Source organism: Nyctereutes procyonoides, unplaced genomic scaffold, assembly GCF_905146905.1.
Source record: "Nyctereutes procyonoides isolate TBG_1078 unplaced genomic scaffold, NYPRO_anot_genome, whole genome shotgun sequence".
NCBI lineage: Eukaryota > Metazoa > Chordata > Mammalia > Carnivora > Canidae > Nyctereutes > Nyctereutes procyonoides.
The window spans coordinates 48,788,369-48,814,386 of record NW_026575121.1 but is presented as its reverse complement, the minus strand read 5'-3'; the positions used below and the strand labels follow the sequence as shown (position 1 = coordinate 48,814,386).

The 26,018-nt window shown below is 40.6% G+C and overlaps 1 protein-coding gene across 1 annotated transcript in view; it reads left to right on the top strand.

The window, feature by feature from the left end:
• Nucleotides 1–24,096, top strand: part of SLC15A1 (solute carrier family 15 member 1) — a 52,122-nt gene extending 28,026 nt beyond the window's left edge. The window contains exons 10-23 of the mRNA XM_055336158.1: nt 2,354–2,440; nt 2,991–3,080; nt 5,380–5,424; nt 5,575–5,607; nt 5,693–5,781; nt 6,521–6,602; nt 8,375–8,494; nt 9,561–9,707; nt 10,924–10,973; nt 19,800–19,907; nt 20,023–20,134; nt 20,674–20,817; nt 21,912–22,019; nt 23,169–24,096. Of these exons, the coding sequence (XP_055192133.1) occupies nt 2,354–2,440; nt 2,991–3,080; nt 5,380–5,424; nt 5,575–5,607; nt 5,693–5,781; nt 6,521–6,602; nt 8,375–8,494; nt 9,561–9,707; nt 10,924–10,973; nt 19,800–19,907; nt 20,023–20,134; nt 20,674–20,817; nt 21,912–22,019; nt 23,169–23,357 (1,404 nt within the window). The 3' untranslated portion in view covers nt 23,358–24,096. The remainder of the gene's footprint in view (nt 1–2,353; nt 2,441–2,990; nt 3,081–5,379; nt 5,425–5,574; nt 5,608–5,692; nt 5,782–6,520; nt 6,603–8,374; nt 8,495–9,560; nt 9,708–10,923; nt 10,974–19,799; nt 19,908–20,022; nt 20,135–20,673; nt 20,818–21,911; nt 22,020–23,168) is intronic.
• The last annotated feature ends 1,922 nt before the right edge of the window (nt 24,097–26,018 follow it).

Genomic DNA, 26,018 nt, shown 5'->3' with positions numbered 1-26,018 from the left:
AAAGCTATCTGACCAGCAGTCCATGGCTGATGTTGGTCAGGAGGCCATGAAGCAGAAGGGAAGAGACGTGGTTCAGTACCCTGTCAAGGGTCTGAAGTGTGGAAAGTGTCAGCCATGAAAATTTCAGGAATTAAGGCTAAGAAAATAATAGTTTAAAAAATGAACATGCGAGGGGCACCTGAGTGGCTCAGTTGGTTAAGCATCTGCCTTCGGCTCAGGTCATGATCCAGGGTCCTGGGATCGAGCCCCACATTGGGCTTCCTGCTCAGTGGGGAGTCTGCTTCTCCCTCTGCCCTTTCCCCTTGCTCATGATCTCTCTCTCAAATAAATAAAAATTTTAAATAAATAAATAAAATGAACATGCAAAATGAACAGAGATTCACATATGAAGATTATCAACCATATTTATAGCAGCAAGAATTCACAACACCACCAAGTTTCTGGGAACAGAAGAATGGTGCTTGACTTATAGTACATCCGGCCGTGCTCTGCAGCCATTGGAAGCCTGGTTTTCAAAGACTATTTGGTGACAGCAGCATGCAGGATGTGGTCTCTTCCCTATGAATCTACATGCTATATGTGCATGCAGGCATATTTAAACGCAGGAAATAAATGTTGATTGTAGGGAATCTTTCAAAAAAGGAATCAAATAACCTTCTGCCCTATAAAGCCCCCATTTTTTAAATGGATGTAGATATTGCATAATTGGAAATGTGTCACTTATTTATTTTTTAAAAACCTCATGTGTGGATGAAAAGACAGCCTTAAAACAATTTTAGTCCTTTACTTTCCCTTTACTTGGCTTTATTGCATTAAATTATACATGTGTACTTCACTTTGTGAAATAAACGCTTCCTCGTGGTCAAAAAACTTCCCTCCTAAAAAAAAAAAAAAAAAAAAAAAAAAAACAGAAAAAAACTTCCCTCCTTCTGTACTGTCCCCTAAAATGAGATCAATTCCCACTATGAATGTTTTTTTCTAAGCTAAAAGGGGAGCTTACCAATTCTCTCTCCAAGACCTTTCTTAACAAGCACTTGACAACTTAGTTTAAACTCCAAAAGAATGACATGAAGCTATTAAGAGTCTCAAGAACGGGACTTTCTGGTATCCTAAAATTGGCCCTTACCTTTGAGTCTCTGCCTTGTAGTCACACGTGTGTCCCCAGGCCACCAGTACCATCGCCTTCTCTTGCTGCAATGTCACCGCACTTCCAGTGAGCATGCACCATGCAGCATGGTAGCCACTAGCCACACGCAACTGTCAAACATTTGAAATGTGGCAAAGGCAACTGGGAACAAAATTTTAAATTGGATGGATTTCATTCAAATTAATTTAAGTCACATAACTTCTTATGAACGTGTTTCTGTATAGTGGGTTCTCTTAAATTTTAAAACTGGTACTCAGCTCAGTGAGTGGAAAACTTTTAAGTACCTTTGGGACAACTTAGGTATGTCAATTTACTTTTCCAAACTTAAGTTTTATAAGAAGGAAATGCAAATCAAATATTTCTGATAAAAATTGAGCATCCAAATTGTAAAAGTGTAAAATATACCCTGGATTTTGAAGACCTGGCATGAAAAAAGAATGGAGAAATTCGCATCAATTTTAACATTTAATATTATTAATAACTACATAATTATTTAATTACTGATTTACATTTAACGTTAATTTATTACATATTAAGATCATATTTGGGGCTTATGGGGTTAAATAACATACTTAAAATTAATTTCACCTATTTCCCTGTTACTTTTTTTTACTTATGTATATTTTTATTTTAATTCTGGTATTTTTTTTAAGATTTTATTTATTTGAGAGAGAGAAAAAGCAAGAGAGAGCAAGCACGAGCAGGGAGAGGGGTGGAGGGAGAAGAGGAAGAGGGAGAAGCAGGCTCCCCGCTGAGCAGGGAGCCCGATGAGGGGCTCTGTCCCATCACGACTTGAGCCAAAGGCAAACGCTTAACTGACTGAGCCACCCAGATGATCCTAATTCTGGTATAGTTAATGTACCCATGTTATACCAGTTTCAGGTCTATCCCTATTACGTTTAATATGGCTACCAAAAAACTTAAATCACAAATGGCACACGTTATATTTCCATTGAACATTCCTCTCCAGAGGGCCTGGAGAGTAAAGTAGTAACGGTATGACTTTGTTTACGCCACTCCAAGGCTCATCATTAGAGATTAGAAATAAATGCAGGTTATGCCTCTTAGCATCATCATTATACTAGTACATACAATTTTGTACCCATCTTCTCTTAGTTTTCCTTTAAAGGCAGTTTTCCTGAAATGTATTTCCCTGAGAAAGTGGTTGTTTCTGTTTTGAAATTTGATTTTTCTTCTTTCCTTCAGTTTGCCCTCAAAAATAGGTTTAGGCACCGGAGTAAGCAGTTTCCCAAGAGGGAGCACTGGCTGGACTGGGCTAAAGAGAAATACGATGTAAGTGGGTCATTATCGCTGCAGTAGTCCCGGGGTCTTCCTCCAGAAGGAGAGCATCCATGGTAGACCATAAGGCTGTGGGACTCCAGCTACATGGACAAAATTATTGGTTGCATCCTTATAAATTCAATTAGTGTTTTAACCAAGACTATGCAAGAGTATTTTTTAATATTCAGAAGAACTTGATAAACAATGGGTAGAATTTATCTGTAAACCATATTATCTTTTCATAGTCTTTTGTTTGGCATAATCTGCCATTAATTATATGTGGTTGTGATCACATAACTAATTTGAAAACAGAAGAGCTGGTTGGTGGTGGGGTTTACATTTACTAGAAGTACATTTAAACTCTAGTAAAATGCCTCCTAAGCATTTTGAATGGCTGAAATTTTGAGTTCTCCAAAGAAATCTGGGGTAAGATTCTTTGGAACAATTAGTCATCTCCCAGCTTGGTTGTGGGTGCAAGTATGTCTACACAAAAACAACATTGCTGATAGCTATGAGTGACCCAGGTCGTGGCTGATTTGTCCTTCTCCTATTTTATCCACAGGAGCGGCTCATCTCTCAAATTAAGATGGTCACAAAGGTGATGTTCTTGTACATCCCACTCCCAATGTTCTGGGCCCTGTTTGACCAGCAGGTAGTGTGAAGCTGTGTTTCTATACAAATTTCTGTCTTTAACAGATATTCTATGGGCACTACCATGAATGGGGTGGTACCTAGTATTTAGCTCCTAAAAACATTCTCCACTGGTTTCTTTTTTCTCTGTTTATTTACTAAGTGTTAGATCACAGTGAATTTCCTTTTTAAAAAAGATTTGAGAGGGCAGCCTCGGTGGCTCAGCAGTTTAGCGCCTGCCTTCCGCCCAGGGTATGATCTTGGAGACCCAGGATCGAGTCCCACATCAGGCTCCCTGCATGGAGCCTGCTTCTCTCTCTGCCCGTGTCTCTGCCTCTCTCTGCCTCTCTGTGTCTCTCATGAATAAATAAATAAAAAATCTTTTAAAAAAAGATTTGAGAGAAAGGGAGAAGAGTGCACACATGCAGAAGTTGGAGGATGGGGAGAGGGAGAAAGAGAATTGTAAGCAGACTCCCTGCTGAGCACAGAGCTGTCCTGGGACTCCATCCCATGACCCGAGATCATCGCATGAGATCTCATCCCATGAGATCATGACCTGAGCCCAAATCATGAATCAGACACTTAACCCACTGAGCCATCCAGGCACCCCACACTGAATTTCTTTAAAAAAAAAAAAGACTCTAGATGGTTCTATCCACATTTCTGTTGCAAAACAATGAGGAAAATTAGGTGTGGGTAAGTAAAGGAGACTTTGGAAAGATTTGATCGAAGTATCTAGGACTTACAGGGGCATCTGGGTGGCTCAGTTGGTTAAGCATCTGCCTTTAGCTCAGGTCATGATCTCAGGGTCCTGGGATCAAGCCCTGCTTTGGGCTCCTGGCTCCTCCTTCGCCCTCTCCTTTTGCCCCTTTCCCCTACTTATGCTCTCTCACTCACTCTCTCCCTCTTTCAAGTAAATAAATAAAATCTTTTTTTTTATTATTATTATCTAGGATTCCTACCAGTCAATCTGAGAATAAAGAGTTTTTCTGATACAGTATGCTCAGAGGATATATAATATTGCCTTTTACGGGATCCACAGAATATTGAAGCTGAGAGGCGCTTGATACCTCTCACTCTAAAATGGAATGCTTAAACTAGAAGCACCATCCAGGGATGTAAAATGACTGCTCAAGTCATTCTGGCCAGAGCAAGGAAGTAGAACCCAGACTGCTGCCTTGTCGCCCTGCTCTTGCTCCCACCGCTGTGGGAATTTTTCAGATTTGAGTTAACTCAATGCATGATACTCAGCAGTCAAAGTAATACGATATTGTTTCTTTTAGAAACTGGAGCTTTAAAAAAATTTACAAATGGCAGATGGTTTTATTGTGTAGGCAGGATTATTATAAGGGCAAAACATCTCTTAGAAAAAATTTGAGTGAACACATTAATCTCTTTATTTGTAAGTACGGGATTTAGATTAGCATCTTAAGCACAGGAACACAGTTTTGCATGTTGAATAGGAACCAGCTCTTGGAATCAGACTTGCACCAGAAATACTCTCATCACGTTTTAGCTGTTGTGGCTAGGGGGATTCCATAACCCTTCTGGAAGGGAAATCTTCCCTAGTAAGCCTGTGGGGATCCTGGCTGGCTCAGTAGGTAGAGCATGTGGCTCTTGATCTTGGGGTCATAAGTGCGAGCCCCAGGTTGAGTGCAGAGATTTAAAGAAAAAAAAAAAGAATTCAAGCAGTGATATATTTCCTGACTTTCCATGATGCCTTCTAAACAGAGTGACTAGGTTATGTTGAAAACTTTATGTGTTCAGTCCTCCATGGAAATAATCATGTATATTTTTACAGTCCTGAATCATCTTTATACAAAATAGATCAAACCTAACTGGGCTGCCCAGGTTTAAATCCATCACTTTCTTGATGGCTTTCCACTTCAGGACAGCCCAGACTGTCAAAAATGGCCCTTAAATAATAATGATGTTCTTGAAGCTGTGATGCCAGTGAACATAGTATATACTCCGTGTGCATAGCTGCCCCACTTTGCAGATGATGCCATGCATTCCAACAGGCCTCACACACGCATCTTTGTTCTTCCTAGGATAGCTGTGTCTCAGAGTGGTGCTCTGTAGGTTCTTCTCTTGGGGTGGGAGAACTATATGTTGTGTTGATTTGTACAGAAGAAATGCAAGTTGTTTGGTTTTACCCAGTATTACAGTGGAGCTGGGAGATAACTTGGGATGTTGAAAAAACATTTAAATCCCAGAACATTTCAGACTTCATTCCTGATCTGGAAAAGACTCAACCCTGTCTTGCAAAATGTTTAAAACTCATGTTCCCAAATGACACAGCAAACGTATTTGTTTTTAAGGGCTCCAGGTGGACACTGCAAGCAACAGCTATGAGTGGGAAAATTGTAAGTTTGGGGATATCAAGCTTCTCCACCTCCCTGGTCACTATTCCTTTGCTCTAGTCCCCTGGCCCCCTTTCCCCTTCCCTGTCATGACATTCCTCCAGCTGATCATCCATGGGAACTTATCAGTGACACTTTCCCCTCTCTTTTTAGGGACTTCTTGAAGTTCAGCCAGATCAGATGCAGGTAGGAACAAATACTTAAGTTGCTTTCTGAGTTCAAAGACACCTTTGAGACAAGAGCTAATGGTTCATTTCCACTTCACCCGTAGACTGTGAATGCCATCTTGATCGTCATCATGGTCCCCATCATGGATGCCGTGGTGTACCCTCTGATTGCAAAATGTGGCTTCAATTTCACGTAGGTGACTGGCAGGTTTGGGTTGGGGTTGGGGTGAGGCTCTCTGAGTCCTAGGGCTTTGCTAACACTGCATTCCCTACAGCTTTTGGTGCCTCGATGGAAAGAATATCTTCCCTCCCACCACACCACCTATGTGATGGGGTTTTAAAAGAATTATTTTTGAATTAGAAGCCTATGCGCTGATGTTTCTGGAAATTTTCCCTTCAAATAAAAGTACTATTAATGGCAACCTGAAAAGCTTCTAATTAAAGCTTTTCATATATGTAGATGATAGAAACATTAACTATCATCCAATGTATCACCAGAGCTATAGTTTCTAGAAATTAAATGTAAAAATGCAGATAAGAGGGATCCCTGGGTGGCTCAGCAGTTGAGTGTCTGCCTTTGGCCCAGGGCGTGATCCCGGAATCCCAGGATCGAGTCCCACATTGGGCTCCGTGCATGGAGCCTGCTTCTCCCTCTGCCTGTGTCTCTGCCTCTCTCTCTCTCTCTCTCTGTGTGTGTGTGTGTGTGTGTGTCTGTCATGAATAAATAAATAAAATCTTTTTTAAAATGCAGATAAGAAGCTGCATTACTTTTATCCTTCTTAGTCTTAATGATAAAGAAGAGAGCAAGACATTTTCAATGGGTGTTTTTGTAGAGAAGTTAGTTTTGTTTGGGCAGATGGTGGGCGGGGAGTGTTACCATTAGCTCGCTTGTGTGAAGCTGGCTGAGAGCCACTCTTCAACTTGTCTCCCAGCTCCTTGAAGAGGATGACAGTTGGAATGTTCCTGGCTTCCATGGCCTTCGTGATGGCGGCGGTTGTTCAGCTGGAAATTGATGTGAGTTGTCCTCTGGATCCCCAGTGGCCTTTCCTGCGGGTCGGGTGGAACATCCAGAGAAGTCTTCTTTTTCCAGGACTGCGGGGAGGCTGTGGTGTCTGCCCACAGACTGTGGGCGCCAGGGCCGACGTGGATGTGCCACGGGGGCAAGGGGGCCCCTATCAGGCAGCACGCACTGTGGGTGCTCATCACCAGGAAGAGGGCGGCCTGGAGGAGGGGGCCAGCGGATGGGTGCAAGCAGCGGGGAGGTGGATGGTAGTCACACGGGGAGTTTCTGTTGACCCCACTTTTACAATGGGAGCAAGTTCATAGAACTTGCTCTTTCGCCATCTGAACTCCTGGGAAGCCTGGTGAGAAGTCCATCAGTCACAAACAAGCAGCACTGGGAAAATGTGTCAGTTGTCTTTGGGAAGATGCCTTTGTAGCCTAATGTTTCTAGTGATGTCGGTTCCCAGGCCAGTCCTTGTAGATGCCAGGACCCACAGTGGCACCCCCACCCCGGACTCCTAGCGCCCTCAGTCTGAGGCCAGGCTAGGGACGGGTGGGTGCTTGTCGTGTGTAAGACCGGCAGGAAGCACCGTCCTCCCGCCCCTCTCCCCTCCTCCTGTCTGTGTGTGTGTCTTTCTCTGTTTCTGTCTTTAGCTCTCCCTCCCTCCTTCTCTCTCTTTTTTAATTTCTCTTTTTAAATGTTCAATTGTGATAAAATAGACATCACAAAAAGTTACCATCCTACACATTTCCAAGCGTGCCTTTCAGTAGCGTTAAATACGTTCACTTTGTTGCGTAACCCATCTCCAGAACACTTTTCATCTTGCAAAACTAAAACTCTGTGGCCCTTGGAAAACAGCTCCCCAATTCCCCTCCCCGCAGCTCCTGGCTATCCCCCTTCTACTTTCTGTGTCTATGGGTTTGTCTACTCCAAGTACCTCATGTAAGTGGATTCGTACAGTATCGGTCCTTTGTGATTGGCTTATTTCACCAAGCGTAATGTCCTCAAGGTTCATCCATGTTGTAGCAGGTGTCAGAAAATCTCCTTTCTTAAAGTGGAACCATAGACTGCTGTTGGATAAACCACATTTTGTTTGTCCACCTGTAAATAGACATTTGGGTTGCTTTCATGTTTTGCCTACTGTGAATAGTGCTCCTGTGAATATGAGTATAGCCACTTGCTCCTGAACATAGCTAGCTTTGTGCAAAATGAATTGTGGAACTAGGACAGACTTCTAGAATAAAATAGAATGGATTGCTTCAGGGACACTGGGATATGAGAGAGAACACTAGGAAAAAAGGCAGAAACCCTGAAGAAACCGTGTGGAGGCAAGAGGCACAGAGCAGTTGTGAAAGGATGTTTAGGGCACCAGTCAGGGCTGAGCTCTAGGCTCCCAGAGTTACAGGGGATGATGCTGGCCTCGCAGGAGAGCAGATCTCATGTGCCACAAGACCAACTTGGTTTGGGTTGTGTTTACTCTGACTCCCTCAGATAGGAGGTTTCATAACCAAGCATCCTTTGTCCCGGAGGTGTTAAGAGCAGGAGCAGCCTTTTTGTGACTACTTTGTGATTCCATGTTCTGTGCCAACATCATTTCCTATGGGTGCCATGAGGCAAGTGATGGAGGTTCTGGGTGGGGGGCAGGGGGCAGGGAATTGTCATCTCAGCCCAGGCAGCTTTCCATGGCTGGAGGGCTGGGATGGTGGCATTGCAGTGCCAGGGCCAAGCTTATCTTCAGTATGCATAGAAGGCATCACCGCCAATTTTCTTTTATTTTGCTCAGAAAACTCTTCCAGTCTTCCCCAAACAAAATGAAGTCCAAATCAAAGTACTGAATATAGGAAATGGTGCCATGAATGTATCTTTTCCTGGAACGGTGGTGACAGTTGGCCAAATGAGTCAAGTAAGTAGAAGGAAATGCAACTTTCTTTTTTTTTATCTTCTGACCTGAGTCATATTAGGATTTGGAGAAACTGATCTACTTAATCTTTATATAATTCCTACAACAAGCCTAGAACTGAAATGTCTAGTATCTTAGTCTCATTTTGGCATCACTCTAGACCAGTGTGCCTCAAACTTTAATATGCATGTGAATCACTGGGGGAGCTTGTAAAATGCAGATTCTGAATTAGAAGGTCTGAAATTCTGCTTTATTAACATGTTCTCTCTCAGGTGACAGTTGCCACTGTTGGTGAGTGGAACCACACTTTAAACAACAAGGATCTGTCAGTGGTTCTCTACCAGGGGCTATTTTGTCCCCTTAGGGACGTCTGGCATTTCTGGAGATATTTTTCATTGTCACTACTCAGAGCATGCAATTGGCATTTCATATGTAGGAAGCCAGGGTTGCTGACACATGGTCCCATCACAAAGACTTATCTGGCCCCAAATGTCAGCAGTGCTGAGGTTGCAAAACCCTAATCTGGATGACCACTGGTCTGAACTAGAGGCTCCCAAACTTGAGTCCACATTAGAATCACCTGGAGAGCTCTGATAATTCTGATACCTCAGAGATTTTGCTTTAATTGGTCTCATTCCTGTTCAGCCACGGTTAAGAACTACTCCCTTAGATCTTACCAAACTGATGACCTTGAAGAAAAAAGAAAATCTGACTGATACTTGGAGCAGCCCAGTACTGATTTTCCTCAGGGTTATTACTTCATCCCTAGTGTTATACTTTGCCCAGTGGCAGAAAATATTTCCAGAATGTTTATTTTCATAAAACAAAATGAAAAGTAAAATGCTATACAAAAAGTATAATTCTTGTATAACACTAAACAACTTCATGACAGAATCTGTAAGGGTGAGTGGGGGAGCCAAGACAAACCAATGTCACTCCCACAAGGCATTTTTTGGTGTGTATGAATGTGAACTGGGGGTGTCAAATAATATGCTATGATAATGTTTAGTTACACAGTGCAGAACAAGAATCCACGGTATTAACTATAACTCCTTTTCTCTCATTACAGTCAGATGGATTTATGACTTTTGATGTAGACAAACTGACAAGTATAAACATTTCTTCCACTGGATCACCAGTCATTCCAGTGACTTATAACTTTGAGCAGGGCCATCGCCATACCCTTCTAGTATGGGCCCCCAATAATTACCGAGTGGTAAGTAGTTGGACACCTACAGCTGATTCTTTACTAATTGTGGTGTTAGAGACACAGCCTCTTAGGGGTGTGACTTTGTTTTACCCCATGTGGCATTACATATGATAATCTTCAAGCTCTTCCTTCTCCAAGGATACGAGTCATTTGACTCTCAATAAAACTTTGACTGGAGGATAGGAAGGGTTAATATTATTTTTAAAAAAATATTTTAAATGCTTAGGGGATACCTGGGTGGCTCAGTCAATTAAAGCATCTGACTCTTGATTTCAGCTCAAGTACTGATCTCAGGGTGATGAGATTGAGCCCCACCTCAGGCTCTGTGCTGGGCATGCAGCATGCCTAAAATTCTTTCTCTGCCCTTCACCTTCACCCTAAAAAAAAAAAAAAAGAAGAAGAAGAAGAACTGTTGGGCATGGGATGGCGTATGTATGAGTATACACAAGTCACACAAATACATATGTGCATTCTTAGCAACTTTTTGAGATAAAATTTTAAATACATCTGTAATTGTGTTGGTTAAAAAATTTGCACTGGGTAATTGGAAATTTTTTTTTAATTTTTATTTATTTATGATAGTCACAGAGAGAGAGAGAGAGGCAGAGACACAGGCAGAGGGAGAAGCAGGCTCCATGCACCGGGAGCCCGATGTGGGACTCGATCCCGGGTCTCCAGGATCGCGCCCTGGGCCAAAGGCAGGCGCCAAACCGCTGCACCACCCAGGGATCCCGGTAATTGGAAATTTAAAACAGTCTTTGAAAAAATATAATAAATATATTAGGTAAAAGCAATAAAAACACATGCAAAATACTTCATGACAAAATATCAGCATCTAGATATGCCATTCATCATATTAAGAAACTATGAAGGTATAGCTGACCTAAGTGGAGGAGTTGTGAATATTCTGTAAGGTGACCTTCTATAAAACTGCAATATGGAATTGAGATTTCTTGGTCATGTGTTTTATTAGGGCACTCTTGAGTTACTCATTCTAAATTCTTAGTAGTATTCTGTGGAACCACTAGAAAGCAATCATCAAAAATTGTTGAGGCTCATGTCAACCTCCAGGAAAAACCAGGGTGAAGGATGGAGCCCTGCAAATGTAATCATATGCCCTTGACTCCTAGGATAAATGTCAACATCATTCTCCTTCTCGAAGGCTAAAATGGTAATCTAAATTTATTCTAGTGGATTAGATTAAAAATACTTTCTTTCTCAGGTAAAGGATGGCCTTAACCAGAAGCCAGAAAAAGGAGAAAATGGAATCAGGTATGTGTTTTTCTTTAAAATCTAAGTTTTATCAGCTTCTCATGGAAGTAATGCACTCCCAAGACTATAAAATGAGAGTATAGGAATTTATCCCAAGAATATAAAGCTGGTTCAATATTTCAAAAAATCAATCAATATAATCTATCATCTTAATAAACTAAAGAGAAAATTCCATATCGTCATATCGATGGATGCAGAAAAAGCATTTGATGAAATTCAGTGTCCATTCATTATTTAAAAAAAAAAAAACAGCAAACTAGTAATTGAAGGGAACTTTCTTACTCTGAAAAAGGACATCTAAAAAACCCAAACTACCATTGTACTCAATGGTGAAAGTCTCAATGCTCTTCCCAATAAGTTCATCCACACCCTCCACTCCTATTCAACATCTTTCTGGATGCTAGTGCAATGAGACTAGAAAAAGAAGAAAGCATCTTGATTATAAAGGAAAAGAATAGGGCAGCCCGGGTGGCTCAGTGGTGTAGCACCGCCTTCAGCCCAGGGTGTGATCCTGGGGACCCGGGATTGAGTCCCACGTTGGGCTCCCTGCATGCAGCCTGCTTCTCCCTCTGCCTGTCTCTCTCTCTCTCTCTCTCTCTCTCTCTCTCTCTCTGTCTCATGAATGAATAAATAAAATCTTAAAAAAAAGGAAAAAATAAAAACTATTCCTACTTCAGATGACATAAGTATCTGCATAGAATGTCCCAAAGACTCTACCAAAAAACTTCATGGAATCAATAAGTGAATTTAGAAATGAGTGTAGAAATGTTACAAAGCATACGGTTGGCAACAAAGATCATGTTTCTAAATACCAGCAATGAATGATTGGAAACTGAAAATTTTAAACTCTGCAATAGCTCAAAAAAAGATAAAATACTAGGTACAAATCTAGTAAAAACATGTATGAAGATTTGAGAAGTAAAACTACAAAGGGCTTATGAAAGAAATTAGTGATGAGTGAAATAAATGGAGAGACATGATGGGTGCATTGATCAGGAGACTTAATATAGTGACAAGTCAATTCTTCCCAAAACTGACCCATAGGGTTAATTTGCAGTTACTATTAAGATCACAGCATTATTTTTCTATGATTTTTCCAGTTTTATTGAGGTGTAAGTGACAAAATCAAATACATTTAAAGCATACAATATGATTTGATATATGTAAACATGAGATATTTACCACAATCAAGTTAACACAATCACCGTACAGTTACCTTTTCTGTATGTGTAATAAGAATGCTTAAGACCTAATCTCTTAGCACATTTGAAGTATACAATACAGTATGAATTATAGTTACCATGCTCTACATTAGAACCTCAGAACTTATTTATTGTGGAACTGAAAGTTTATAGCTTTAACACAATTTCCTGTTTCTCATCCTCCAATCCCTGGTAACCACCATTCTACTGTTTCTATGAGTTCCAATGATTTTTAGGTTCTGCATATATGTGATACCATGTAGTATTTGTCTTTCTCTGGCTTATTGCACTTAATGTTTCTAGTTTCATCCATGTGGCCACAATTGCAGGGTGACCTTCTTTTTAATGTCTAAATAATATTTCATTTTAATACATACATATAGACATATAGGCATAGGTGAGTTAGATTTCATCTAAACTAAAAAGATTTGTTCTGTAAATCTCACTGTTAAGAGAATGAAAAGGTAAGCTACATAGTGGTATAAAATATTTACAAATCACATATCTAAGTATTTGTATCCAGAATATATAAAGTACTCTGCCAAAACACAATAATAAGAAAATAACCCAGTTTAAAAACAGCAAAGGATTGTGACATTTCACCAAAGAAGATATACAAATGGCAAATAAGCACATGAAAATATACTCAACACTATCGGCCATTAAAAAATAGAAGTTAGGGGCGCCTGGGTGGCTCAGCAGTTGGGCGCCTGCCTTCAGCCCAGGGCCTGATCCTGGAGGCCTGGGATCGAGTCCCACATCGGGCTCCCCACGGGGAGCCTGCTTCTTCCTCTGCCTGTGTCTCTGCCTCTCTCTGTGTCTCTCATGAATAAATAAAATCATAAATAAATAAATAAATAGATAGATAGATGATAGATAGATAGATAGATAGATAGATAGATAGATAGATAGATAGATAGTAGAAATTAGGGATGCCTGGGTGTCTCAGCAGTTGAGCGTCTGCTTTTGGCTCAGGGCATGATCCCGGAGGCCCGGGATTGAGTCCCACATTGAGCTCCCTGCATGGAGCCTGCTTTTCTTTCTTTTTTTTTTAAATTTTTATTTATTTATGATAGTCACACAGAGAGAGAGAGAGAGAGAGAGAGAGAGACATAGGCAGAGGGAGAAGCAGGCTCCATGCACCAGGAGCCTGACGTGGGATTCGATCCCGGGTCTCCAGGATCGCGCCCTGGGCCAAAGGCAGGCGCCAAACCGCTGTGCCACCCAGGGATCCCGGAGCCTGCTTTTCCCTCTGCCTATGTCTCTGCCTCTCTCTCTCTCTCTCTCTGTCTCTCATGAATAAATAAATAAAATATTTTTTAAAATAAAATTAAAAATAGAAATTAAAACCACAGTGATTTGCATGACATACCTATTAGATGGCTATAATAAATTTTTTAAACTGACAATGCCAACAAATGCTGGTGAGGAGGCAGGGCAACCGGAATTCCCATGTTTGTCTAGTGGGAGTGCAAAATGGCACAGTCACTCTGAAAAACAGAGACGCAGTTTCTTATAAAGTGAAATGTATACTTACCATACAACCCAGCCATCCCACTCAGATATTTATCCTAGAGAAATGCAAACTTCATACATGAACTTTTGTGTTCATACAAAAATCTAAACATAAATGTACATAGAAACTCTATTCATGGGGGATCCCTGGGTGGCTCAGAGGTTTAGTGCCTGCCTTCAGTCCGGGGCGTGATCCTGGGGTCCCAGGATCCAGTCCCACTTTGGACTCCCTGCATAAAGCCTGCTTCTCCCTCTGCCTGTGTCTCTGCCTCTCTCTCTCTCTCTCTCTCTCTCCCTCTGTGTGTGTGTGTGTGTGTCTCTCATGAATAAATAAATAAAATCTTAAAAAAAAAACTCTATTCATGATCACCAAAGATTGGAAGTCACTCAAATGATCCTTAGTGGGTGATGGATAAACAGACAATAGACTATATAGTATATCCATACAACAGAATATTACTCAGAAAAAAAGAAACTATTGCTTTACAATAATATAAATGAATTTCAAATGTATTATGTTATGAAAAAAGCCAGTCTCAGAAAGTTACATATGTACTGTATAATTCCACTTACCTGGCATTCTGGAAGTGGCCAAAAAAAGATAAGGATGTGGGAACAGATTAGTGGTTACCTTGGGTTAGGCATGGAGGAGAAGTTTGGCTATGGGTCAGCATGAGGGAGATGTGGGGGCGAATAGAACTAGTCTGTATCCTGGTTGTGATGGTGTTTCTCTGAAACCAGACATGTGTTAAAACTCATGGAACCGTACACCAAAAAGCCAATTTACTGTAAATACACTTTTTAAGTAAGATTGAAAAATATGAACAAGTTGGGGGAGAAATAAGTATAGGGCTCCTATTAACCTCAACTCTTATTGCCAATCTTTGTTCCCCTGTGGCCACTCATTAACCATTTCAGATTTTAGCTTTTACATTGTTAATATTTGTAATATTTATCTTTGTGTGTATTCCCTGTGCTAGGTCAATTCTAAAAATAATAAACAGGATTTACAGGTTGACTATAAAAATATTAGTCACAATGTAATAAAAGTCTGAAAGGGAAGGAAATGTAATTTTATATCCTTAAAATATGTCCACAAATGGAAATGTTCTGAATGTCAAAATAAATTGGAATATCCTATTATATACCCTGAATTGTTCAGTGGTACCATTGTCTTTATTTATTTTTAAATTTTATTTATTTATTAGAGACACAGAAACAGAGAGAGAGAGAGGCAGAGGGAGAAGCAGGCTCCATGCAGGGAATCCAACATGGGACTCGATCCCCCGTCTCCAGGATCACGCCCCGAGCCGAAGGCAGCGCTAAATGGCTAAGCCACTAGGGCTGCCCATACCATTGTCTTTAAACCAAGGTTTTCTTGCACAGCTTTTGTGTTTTCCTGTAACTCACTTGGCCTCTTGTTGACCAAAGCATGAGCTTTTAACTCCAGGGTGATCCAGAGAATGAATCCAGGGAATTCACCTTCCTCTTTGAGAACCAACTCTTCAGCATCCTCTTTGACATAACCAGAGCGTTTGTTCTGTAGTCCTGTGATGCCACTGTCCTCCTAGAATTTTCACTATTTGCCCTTTCTTTCTTGAATTCTATGGTATCTTCCTCGGACACCTTTCTTGTTTGGCTGCAGACTTGTGCTCAAATATCTGATCAAGAAAAGCGTGAGGTAAATTGCAAGTCCTTGCTTGCCTGAAAATGGTTGTCTGTTCTCATAGTTGGTTATAGGTTGGCTGCCATTTTCTTCCCACAATTCTGGAGGCTCGTCCCTACTGACATCCAGGCCTTGTTCGTTCTCTCTCTCTCTCTCTCTCTCTTTCTTTCTCTCTTACACACACACACACACACACACACACACACACACACACACACACAGCATCTGCCACTCTTTGTAGTTGATTTAATTTTCCTTTCACCAAGCTTTGGGTATTTTCTTTCTCCTTGGTATTCTCACATCTCTGTGTAGTATAACTACATATGGGTAGTAACCAGCAGTAGGACCTTTTGATTTTTGGCTCCATCTCATTTTCTTTGTTCTCTTCTGTATGAGTTTGCGAAGACTGCCATCACAAAGAACCACAGGCTGGAAGACTTAAGCAACAGAAAATTATTTCATCATAGTTCTAAAGGCTAGAAGTCCAACAGCAAAGCATTGGCTGGGTTAGTTTTCTCTGAGGCCTCTCCCCTTGGCTTAGAGATGCCCATCTTCTCTCTATGTCTTCACATGGCCTTTCTTCTGTGTGTGTCCTAATCTTCTCTTCTCATAAGGACACCAGTGGGGCGCCTGGATGGCTCAGTCAGTTAAGCATCTGCTTTCGGCTCAGGTCATGATCCCAGGGTCCTGGGATCAAGCCCCACATCCTCAGCAAGAAGCCTGCTTCTCCCTCTCTCTCTTTCTCTCTCATAAATAAATAAAATCTTAAAAAAAAAAATGACACCAGTGATCTTGGATCCATCATGACCTCATTTTACCCTGTCTCCAAAAACAGTCACATTCTGAGGTCCTGAGGGTTAGGACTTCCAACATATGAATTAGGGGTAGGGGGGTAGACACAATTTAGCCCATAACATCTTCCTTTCTGTCTTCTGAATTGTTCCTCTGTCCTGCACGCATGCACACACACACAACTGTCCTAGTAGATCTGGAAAGAAATCCTCTGATGATGGTCACCTGGCCCTTTCCTGATCTTTGTGTCTGAGTCTGAGTTAGAAGTGCCTCTGGGATGTCCTTTGTGGCTCAGAACCATCATTTGGGTTTCTTCAGAAATGTCTCCTCACTTTAGAAACTTCGAACAATTTAATTCATGGTATCCTTTCTTGTTCTGGTGCTATGCTAAAGCTTCATTCTTCTTCTTTAAATTGTCTTTGTTGAGGAGTATCCGGGTAGCTCAGTTGGTTAAGGGTCTGCCTTCAGTTCAGGTATCAGTAAGTTGCAAGACTTACATGACCTCCTTCAACAAAGCCCTTTAAAATAAAATGACAGGGAAACCTGGGTGGCTCAGTGAGTTGAGTGTTCGACTTGATTTCAGCTCAGGTCATGATCTCACAGATGTGAGATTGAGACCTGCAACCAGCTCAGTGCTGAGTATAGGGCTTGCTCAAGATTCTCCTCCTCTCTGCCCCTCCCCCCATCTTGTGCACGCTTGCACACTCATGCACACTCTCCCTCTCTCTAAAAAAAATTAAAATAGTGAGAATACTTGGGTCAAAAATTGGTTGAGAATTTGATATTGATCTTTCTCATGAATTTTTTATTATTATGGATGGCTACATACATATATGCTTACAATGTTCTTGAGCATGTTTTTAAACTTAATATATTATTGTACTGTATATGTTCTGTAATTTTATATTATAAAATATATTATAAAATATCATTTTAATATTTATCCATATTATGTATCCCTAATCCACTCACTTAAACCACTATACAATATTCCATTGCATGCATATACCACAATTTATTTATCCGTTCTTTTCTTCAAGGAAATTTAGGTTGCTGCCATTTTTCCAAACAGTGCCCTGGTTCACATTCATAAATGGGTTTTTTTGTCCACACGTATGAAATTTCTCTAGAGAGGTGGCCTTTAAAACCTTTATCACATCCAATAAAAATATTTTGATATTTTTATACTATATTCATAATGCATAAATATAGTATCTGTTATAAATTATATATAATTATTATATATAATTATATATGCACAAATTAATATGTGCATATAAATCATTTGAAATAGATTAAGAGAATGAGAAAAGTTAAAAAAACAATATTTACAACTATTTTTATTCATTAGTGATACAGAAAGCATTAATGTAGATGATATGATTATATATGCTTCATTAATTTCTAATAAGCTCAATTTAAGATTTAGAAAAATCTCTGCATAGGCTTGGTTTTAAGTTCAGTTTATATCAGTCCTTGGTTTTCATGACTGTCTTACTGAAAGAGATACTTCGAGGAGGGAATATGGGCAGTGCATAACTGACCATAGTAGATTTTTAAAAATTTCTCCATTTCAAGATAGTTATTGAAATGAAGGGTTTATTGAAATTATTGTGGTGCTGGGACAACTGGATGCCTACATGCAAAAGACTGAAGTTGTACCCTACCTGATACCATAAACAAAAATATACACAGTGGATCACATGTCTAAATATAACTAAAACAATAAAATTTATTTAAAAAAATAGGAGTAAATCTTTGTGACCTTGGGTTAGATAGTAGTGTCTTGGTTATGAAGCCAAAAGAACAAGCAACAAAAGGAAAAAATAGTCACTTGGGCTTCATCATATGGAAAGCTTTGGTGCTATAAGTGATATCATCAAGACAGTAAAAAGGGGATACCTGGCTCAGTTAGTTAAGCATCTGTCTTTGGCTCAGGTTATGATCCCAGAGTCCTGGGATCAAGCCCCATGTCAGGCTCCCTGCTCACGGGGAGTCTGCTTCTCCCTCTCCTCTTTGCTTATGCTCTCTCTCTCTCCCTCAAATAAATAAATAAAATCTTTTAAAAAGACAGCCCATAGAATGAGAGAAAATATTTGCAAATTATATATCTAAGAGATTCCAAATACATAAAGAACTCTTATAGCTCAGGAGTAAAAAGACAACCCAATTTTTTAAATGGGCAAAGTATTTAAAGAGACAGTTCTCCAAAGAAAATATAGAAACAGCTAAAAAGCCAAGGAAAGAGGCACAGCATTGTTAATTATTGGGAAAAGGCAAATCAAAACCACAATGAGATACCAGCCCACACCACTAGGCTCTAACCAAAAACCAAAACAAAAGCAACCAAAAAATAGACCATAACAAGTGTTGGTGATGATGTGGATGAATCAGAAGACTTTGACGCTGCTGGTGGGAACGCAGAATAATAAAATGATGCAGACGCTTTGAAAAACTGTTCCTCAAAAGGTTAAACATAGTTACCTTATGAGCCAGTCATTTCACCCAAAGTTGTCCACCCAACTATTAGGCTCCTGTTGACCTGCATCAGGGTTCCCTTTTCTGTGGTAAGCACCTATCAAACTACACCAAGTCAAATGCCCAGGGACTCCAGGGCCTGAGCTTAATTCAGAGAAATGTTCTCCCAGTAATTAGAATTTGGCCAATATTTCTTGTTGCCACAAAGCTGGTGAAATTTGGCCACACAGGTTAAATGGTTCTCTGCAATACTTGGATATACGATCTTATTACTTCCCATTCTTTAAATTGGGTAATCTGCAGAAAGCTTTCCTCACCTCTCTCGTGGAAGGAAGAAATCAATTAGTCTTATTCGGGGCAACACCCTTCTATAGCCTGTAGTGTCAGGGTCTTCTATAGTCTGAAACTTTTAAGGAAGGGATCTAATCACCTGTCCATACTGTCACTATCTATATGGCCTTTCGAAGGAAAGCAATTCAATTGGCTCCATGTGAATCTTAGGAATAGGGGAATTTTCAGCAACTGGAGGAAGCCATGGGAGCTAGCACCAAGTCCTGTGGGTGCTACACTCCTACCTGTATTCTAATGTGATGCCAGTCACCATCACTCCAGGTCCTGCAGACACAGACTTCCCTGCCTGAGGCGAGCTCCTCAAAAGTGTCTCTGGTTGCTGGATTGGCCCTCTTCTTCCTCTCCACTCTTTGGACTAGGGGTAAAGGACAGAACATGGCCTTCCATCCCCAACCCCAGAAAGAAGCCCAGATGGAGACTGTTAGGGTACTAAGCAACTTCAACTTTTGGTCCTTCACTGCTTTAGTTCTGAAGCTCCTGAGCAAGGAACACAAACCTCTGCCTTCTTGAAGGGGAGACCAGCTCCTATTTCAAACCATGCTAATATCCCAACATACCATTGCAATAGCTCATAATTACAAAGGACTCAAAACAGCTCAAGGCAGAAGACTGTGGCCAGTTCTTTTGGGTGTGTTCTCATGAGTGAGTGAACAAGGGCAAACCTAGGGTGGCTTCCTTCTGCCTTTATAAGTCTAGAAATCTTCTATAAACATCTTAAATTCCTTATAAAAGAGACCATAGCCCAAGTTCAGGTGCACATGCTATGACCTAAAGCAAAGTATCCCATAGTCCAGTCACAAAATCGATGGTTTTCTGTTTCAGATTTATAAATAGTCTTAATGAGAGCCTCAACATCACCATGGGCGACAAAGTTTATGTGAATGTCACCAGTCATAATGCCAGCGAGTATCAGTTCTTTTCTTTGGGCACGTAAGTACTCATCTTGGACACTGTGCTCCAAAGTTCAAGGATTTCAAGTCTTTTTCTATACATTGAAGCTGTTAATACCAGGAAGGTTCACCTATATTATTCTTTCTTTCCACAGAAAAAACATTACAATAAGTTCAACACAACAGATCTCACAAAATTGTACAAAAGTTCTCCAATCATCCAACCTTGAATTTGGTAGTGCATATACCTATGTAATCGGAATGCAGGTCAGTAGGTCATTCTATTGGATCAGAAGTTCTACTCAAACACTTAGGACCTGGTAATGACTTAACTGGGGTAGTGTTAGTATCTGTGTTTTAAATGGGTTTAGAATTCATTTGTCACTAATTCCTTAACTTATCATTGACCTAAGTTGGCTGTTATTTTTAGAATAAAAATAAACAAGACTGACTGACTCTGACTTAAAAGTTCACATTGACCTGTGTTTGATGCTTCTCCATAGACTATTTACATGGACTTACAAACTTTTAGTTCAAAGAGATGGCAAGGTTTTAAACAAACCTGACTTCCAAACTACTCTCTGAGTTAAGAGGAAAATGTTAGTGAACAGATTTTCAAATTCCACCAAGGCCATTTCATCATGAGGATAAAATGCACAATTGCATATTGCCACTTAAATTGTGTACTTACTTGACAAATCCTTTGACGTGATCCTACAAGTCCAAACTCCATTTGCCTATTTGAGCAATTTTTATTCTAGAAGCAATCTCCATTTTAACTTCTCACTTTTGCCTTTGTGGTTTAGAGCACTGGCTGCCCTGAATTGCATATGTTTGAAGATATTTCACCCAACACAGTTAACATGGCTCTGCAGATCCCGCAGTACTTCCTCATCACCTGCGGCGAGGTGGTTTTCTCTGTCACAGGACTGGAGTTCTCATATTCTCAGGTCTCTTGTTTGTTTCTATCAACCCCTCCTCCATACCCCTACCTTCAAAAAAATGGTGCTGGGATTTAACTTCAATAAATGATGTATTTATAGTTTAAAAGAGTCTAGAAAGCATTATGATATCTTCCACCGAACAAGGTTTTTGAGATCCCCAAGTTGTGTCTTTATTGAATAATAATATGACTCTGTTTGGCATCTTGGGTGGATGTATCATATGACTCTGCATTCCCACATCATATGCTAGAGATTTAGAGTCCTAAGTGAGAAAAACTGTATTAATGACCATGACCAGAGTCATGATAGACAGCAGATTCTATATTCTGAAACAACTAAATGATACCAACTGTTCATAATAGTGCTCATTTCTGGGTAATGTCCTCATAATCATTAAGGCTCAGTTGAGATCTCTCCATAGCTACGAGTAAACAACACTACTCAAGTCCTAGCTTTTAAAAGTTAAAAGATATTATTGCTTTCAACTGTTAAAGATGAGACTAATGAGGCAAATTTTGCTGGTACCTGAATTAGAGCTTAGTTTCTCAATTATTTTATCAAAATAGAGTTAAGGGCACTGTGGCCCTACAATGCCTAGCACCTTCAAGTCTTGCAGTAAAAATCATAAATATGTTAGACAATTCCTTTCTGTGATGACCTCACAGTCTAATAAAATGACTGTAATCATAGGTTACAAGAGAGGTTTGGTGACGTGGCAGGGAGGCTCACAGAAGATCGAGCTTCTGACCCAGAGAGTAGCCTCCATTTAGGGGAAAGAGAATGGGATGGATGGCTTTACTTGGAAACTCTTCTATAGAAATAGAATTGGTTCATCTAGAGATTTGTCCACCTAACTCAGGACAACAACTTTCTAAGTATGTGGAGAGTGGGAGACAAAGGATTCTTGTATGTTCATACATGAGTGGTTGGGGTGTCTTGTTATCCAAAAGATAATCCTTTTTATATTTGATCCAACCTGACTGTCAATGTGCATTTTTTGGGGGGGGTGGACTGCCCAATTAAATGAATTGGTAAGTTGTGTTCTGCAGCTCCACAGTTCCAAACTAGATTGGGTTGACTTTGCTTTTTGACTTCTTCAGGCCCCCTCCAACATGAAGTCGGTGCTTCAGGCGGGATGGCTGCTGACAGTGGCTGTTGGCAACATCATTGTGCTCATTGTGGCAGGAGCAGGCCAGTTCAGTGAACAGGTACGAGGTGGGGAAAGAAAGTGTCCCATCTGCCTTATGTGTCGGTGGTCGTTATGATGATGCTCCCTAGCCACCTAGGGAGATGGATGGGTCATTTACATGGTCATCTAGGCTAATGGCTGGATAAAACCAGCCGGAGAGAGTGATGACCAAATGGTCTTTTGGCCAGCTCTGTGCCTATTCTTCATATTTCTACTTGGGGTTATACAGTTGGAAAATGACAACCAAAATACTCAGATTGGTTTCACATAGCTAGACCTTAATGTGGTTTACTATCAAAGGAAAGATCTGGGCAGCCCGGGTGGCTCAGCGGTTTAGCATGCCGTCAGCCCAGGGCGTGATCCTGGATACCCGGGATCGAGTCCCACATCAGGCTCCCTGCATGGAGCCTGCTTCTCCCTCTGCCTGTGTCTCTGCCTCTCTCTCTCTCTCTCTCTCTCTCTCTCTCTCTCTGTCTCCCATAAATAAATAAAATCTTTAAAAAAAAAAAGGAAAGATCTTTCTGAGTTTCATTGAATGCAGCTTAATGGCCCCAAGCCAGACACGTTTTCCAGAAAGTTTCATAATACCTAAAGTTAGAGCCATTCTAAGGGTGGTTATAATTTTTCTAGCTAACATAAAATGAGGGCTTCTCTGATACTGAAACTCTCTCCTTCAGCACTTCAGCATATGTGTCTCCCTTACCCTATCTATGTCTCCACTTTCCCCTCTGCATCTCATCAGCACGTGTGCTCCTGTTGTGTGCTTGTAACCTCAAGATTAACCAAGGGATGATGTGGGGGTCTTAGGACAGTTCAGCACATTATTTTTCCCTCAAGAGTACTGTGTGCTGTTCTGTTGGTTCTCATCCTTCTAGAGGCCTGCTATGTCCCTTAACATGGGTTTTTCAGAGATTTTCTCTCATCTTCCCAAAGTCTTGGTTTCTGCATTTCTGTGCTGTTGGAAAAAAAATGTTATCTTTATACTCGAGTATTCAAGAAAAGCTGGCCATTCTATATCTATGTTAGTAGCCTACCAATTTTCCAACATAGTTTAATCGTAAAGTACCTACTACCTAGACATAGCAAGAAAACATACTCACAATGCAGACATTATCATAACCTGTATTGTTTTGTTTTTTTTCTTGCTCCAACTCTGATTCCTTCAAAGTGGGCTGAATACATCCTATTTGCGGCATTGCTTCTGGTTGTCTGTGTAATATTTGCCATCATGGCCCGGTTTTACACTTACGTCAATCCAGCAGAGATTGAAGCTCAGTTTGACGATGATGAGAAAAAGAACCTGGAAAAGATGAATGTATATTCCACGGTAACTCCGGTCTCACAGACACAGATGTGAATATCAGGAAGCAAGTGGAGGATGGACTGGGTCCAAGACTTCTGTCCCCTGATGACAGGACACTGATGGAAAAGACTTCCAAATTGTGAATCAGAAAGCTCTTTTCTAAGCAGCCAGCAATGAACCTAAAACTCTGGAAGAAGTCTTTTTTTTTTTTTAAAGAAAAGTCATATTTAAGGCATGCACATACACAAACACACATACATATACACACACACTCATTTTTACAACAATAAATCCATACCTTGCCCTTAACTCCTTTTCTACCACATAAATTAAATTATTTTAGACTAACATCATTTTTCTGAAAGGGTGGCAAAGTGCCATATGGTTTACATTCTAACACTCTGAAAACACCATTAAATGAGGCAAGAGCCAATGTGAAAAGTGAATTTACATGCTTTAGAATGGCATGTAATAAGCACCAGCTAGTATTAACTGATAACTTTACCTTTTGTTTGTTTGTTTTGTTTTTTTTCCATTCCCTACCTCTTTTAAATTTTGTGTGACTCAAAAGACCACTCAGGTAAAGGCCAGTAATGATTTTTGGAGTTTCAATGGTATGAAATACATTCCTGTTTTTAAGAATAAGTGTCTGTGTGTTTTGAGGGTAGGATAAGAAATCCTTAACCTGTATCCCGATTCTAAAAGTTATGTACACTCAATAAAATGTCATCAGAAGTTGATAAAGTATGAACAAAAGCAGCGCGCACATACAATAAATTCCAGGAACATGAAATATTGAGGTTTGTTTCTTCCTGGGGTCCTTTTTTCCCCTTGGATATAGATACCTATGCTTCTCTTTTATTGCTAGGTTTTCCTTGTGCATATTTATGTACCATCTCGAAGTGTTTTTTCTCAAAACAACCATTTTTTTTTCTGCTTGCAAAAAATCCTTATAAAATATTGTAAATACTTCATGCTTGATTCATCCTATAGGTATTTATCTCAAGTATCAGACCCAGAGTAGTTCTATTTTGTCACTCCTACAAAATCCAGCAACAGTTCTCAAACTTGTATACAGCTCTAGATGTTGGAACTTGCTTCTGTAATTGATTAGGAGGAAGGGCCCATGGTGGACTTCCAAGATGCTTCATGCGCAAGCTCATCATCACATTGTGGAGACTGAATGAAGGGGAGGCTCAAAACCCAGAGTGAAAAATACAATGTAGTCTCCAACCTTGCTGAAGACCTTTCCTACCTTTAGGATCAGGCCTGATTCTCCACTGAGGCCCCTGAGGCTTTTTGAGTACACACCTTTCTCTCTGCTCACACAGATCCAACCAACACTGACTCTCTTCCAGAATGCATCAAGTTCTCATTTCCAAGTCAGAAGAAAAATCAGGTCCTTACACACATATTCCCTACCTGCCCTTTGCCCACTCACTCTGCCTGGCTGGGTCCTCTTCATCTTCAGGCTTCAAGCCACTTCCCTGGGGAGTTTCCCATCCCCCAGCCTGGCTGTCTTCCCTGTGTGCTGTCTCACACCCCATGGCCTGGTGTGTTCTTACTGTCCAGCTCTGCCTACACTGAAAGCTCTATGTTTGTGTCTTTTTCTCTCGCACATGGTGGGCCTCGACATGTTACACGAACACTTTAAACCTCAGGCTAGGAGGCGCATGATAGAAGACCAGAATGAGCCTAATGAATCAAGTCCAGCGCGCAAGAGTAGCTACAAGAAACTACTAATTTTGCCTGTCCGATCACTCTGCCATTTGACTTACTTATTGTGCCTCTGACGGGGCAAACTAGTAGCTACTGTGACGAGCCCTTGGTGGTCATTATCTGCTCCTGCCAATAACTGAAAGAGAACTAATCCAAAATCCTCTAAAGATATTCTAGTCCTACCTGCCCTTACAGCTGCTGGGTAACACTGGGCATGTCTCGATCTTTTCAGTTTCATTTCTCCAACAAAGCAAAGAATACCACACAATCTGAGGTTTTAAAAATCCTTTGTTTTAGGGTGGCTGGAACACAATAGGCTCCCAAATATTTGAATGAACTCCCTGCATTACTCTGATATTAACACTGTAGTATGCTTTGTGTATGAATGGAAATAATTCCTACATGATCTTTGTTGGCCTTGGAAAGACATGAGGAGAGCATGAAGACAAACAGGTGCACTGTGCTGATCGGGGCTGAGTTTTTAGAGTCATCCTCCCTCTAGCTATCATTTGACTACTTCTTCCAAATCTAATCAAGACTGACAGGGGTCAGCAGGGGTGTTCTAGATGTAAGGCATTGGACAGTAGCAAATGTCATGGGGAGGGGATGCCAGAGGGGAGACAGGTGGCTGAATCAATAACCTGAGGTCTTTTGGGCTCTCAGGTTTTCAGGTTTTATGAAAGCATATTTTCATGCTCTAAGTTCCGGGCTGATCATTGTACAACCAAAATAGTACACTGACTTGGTCACTGACTGACTCTTAAATACATGGGTTGAGCATGGGTTGGGGAGAGCACCTGGAATGGAAATGCTGGCATTGGAAACAGTAGGACTTACTTCATCACTAATACAGGTTCCTATACCCCACACACACACCGCTATCTAAAAGTGGGGTGTGAGTGCTCTTATGAGACTTCTGTTAGTCTAAATGGTGGGAAGCCAAGAAGCAATTAGCATTAATTTATATGAAAAAATCCTAGCGCTCCTCGACCCCCA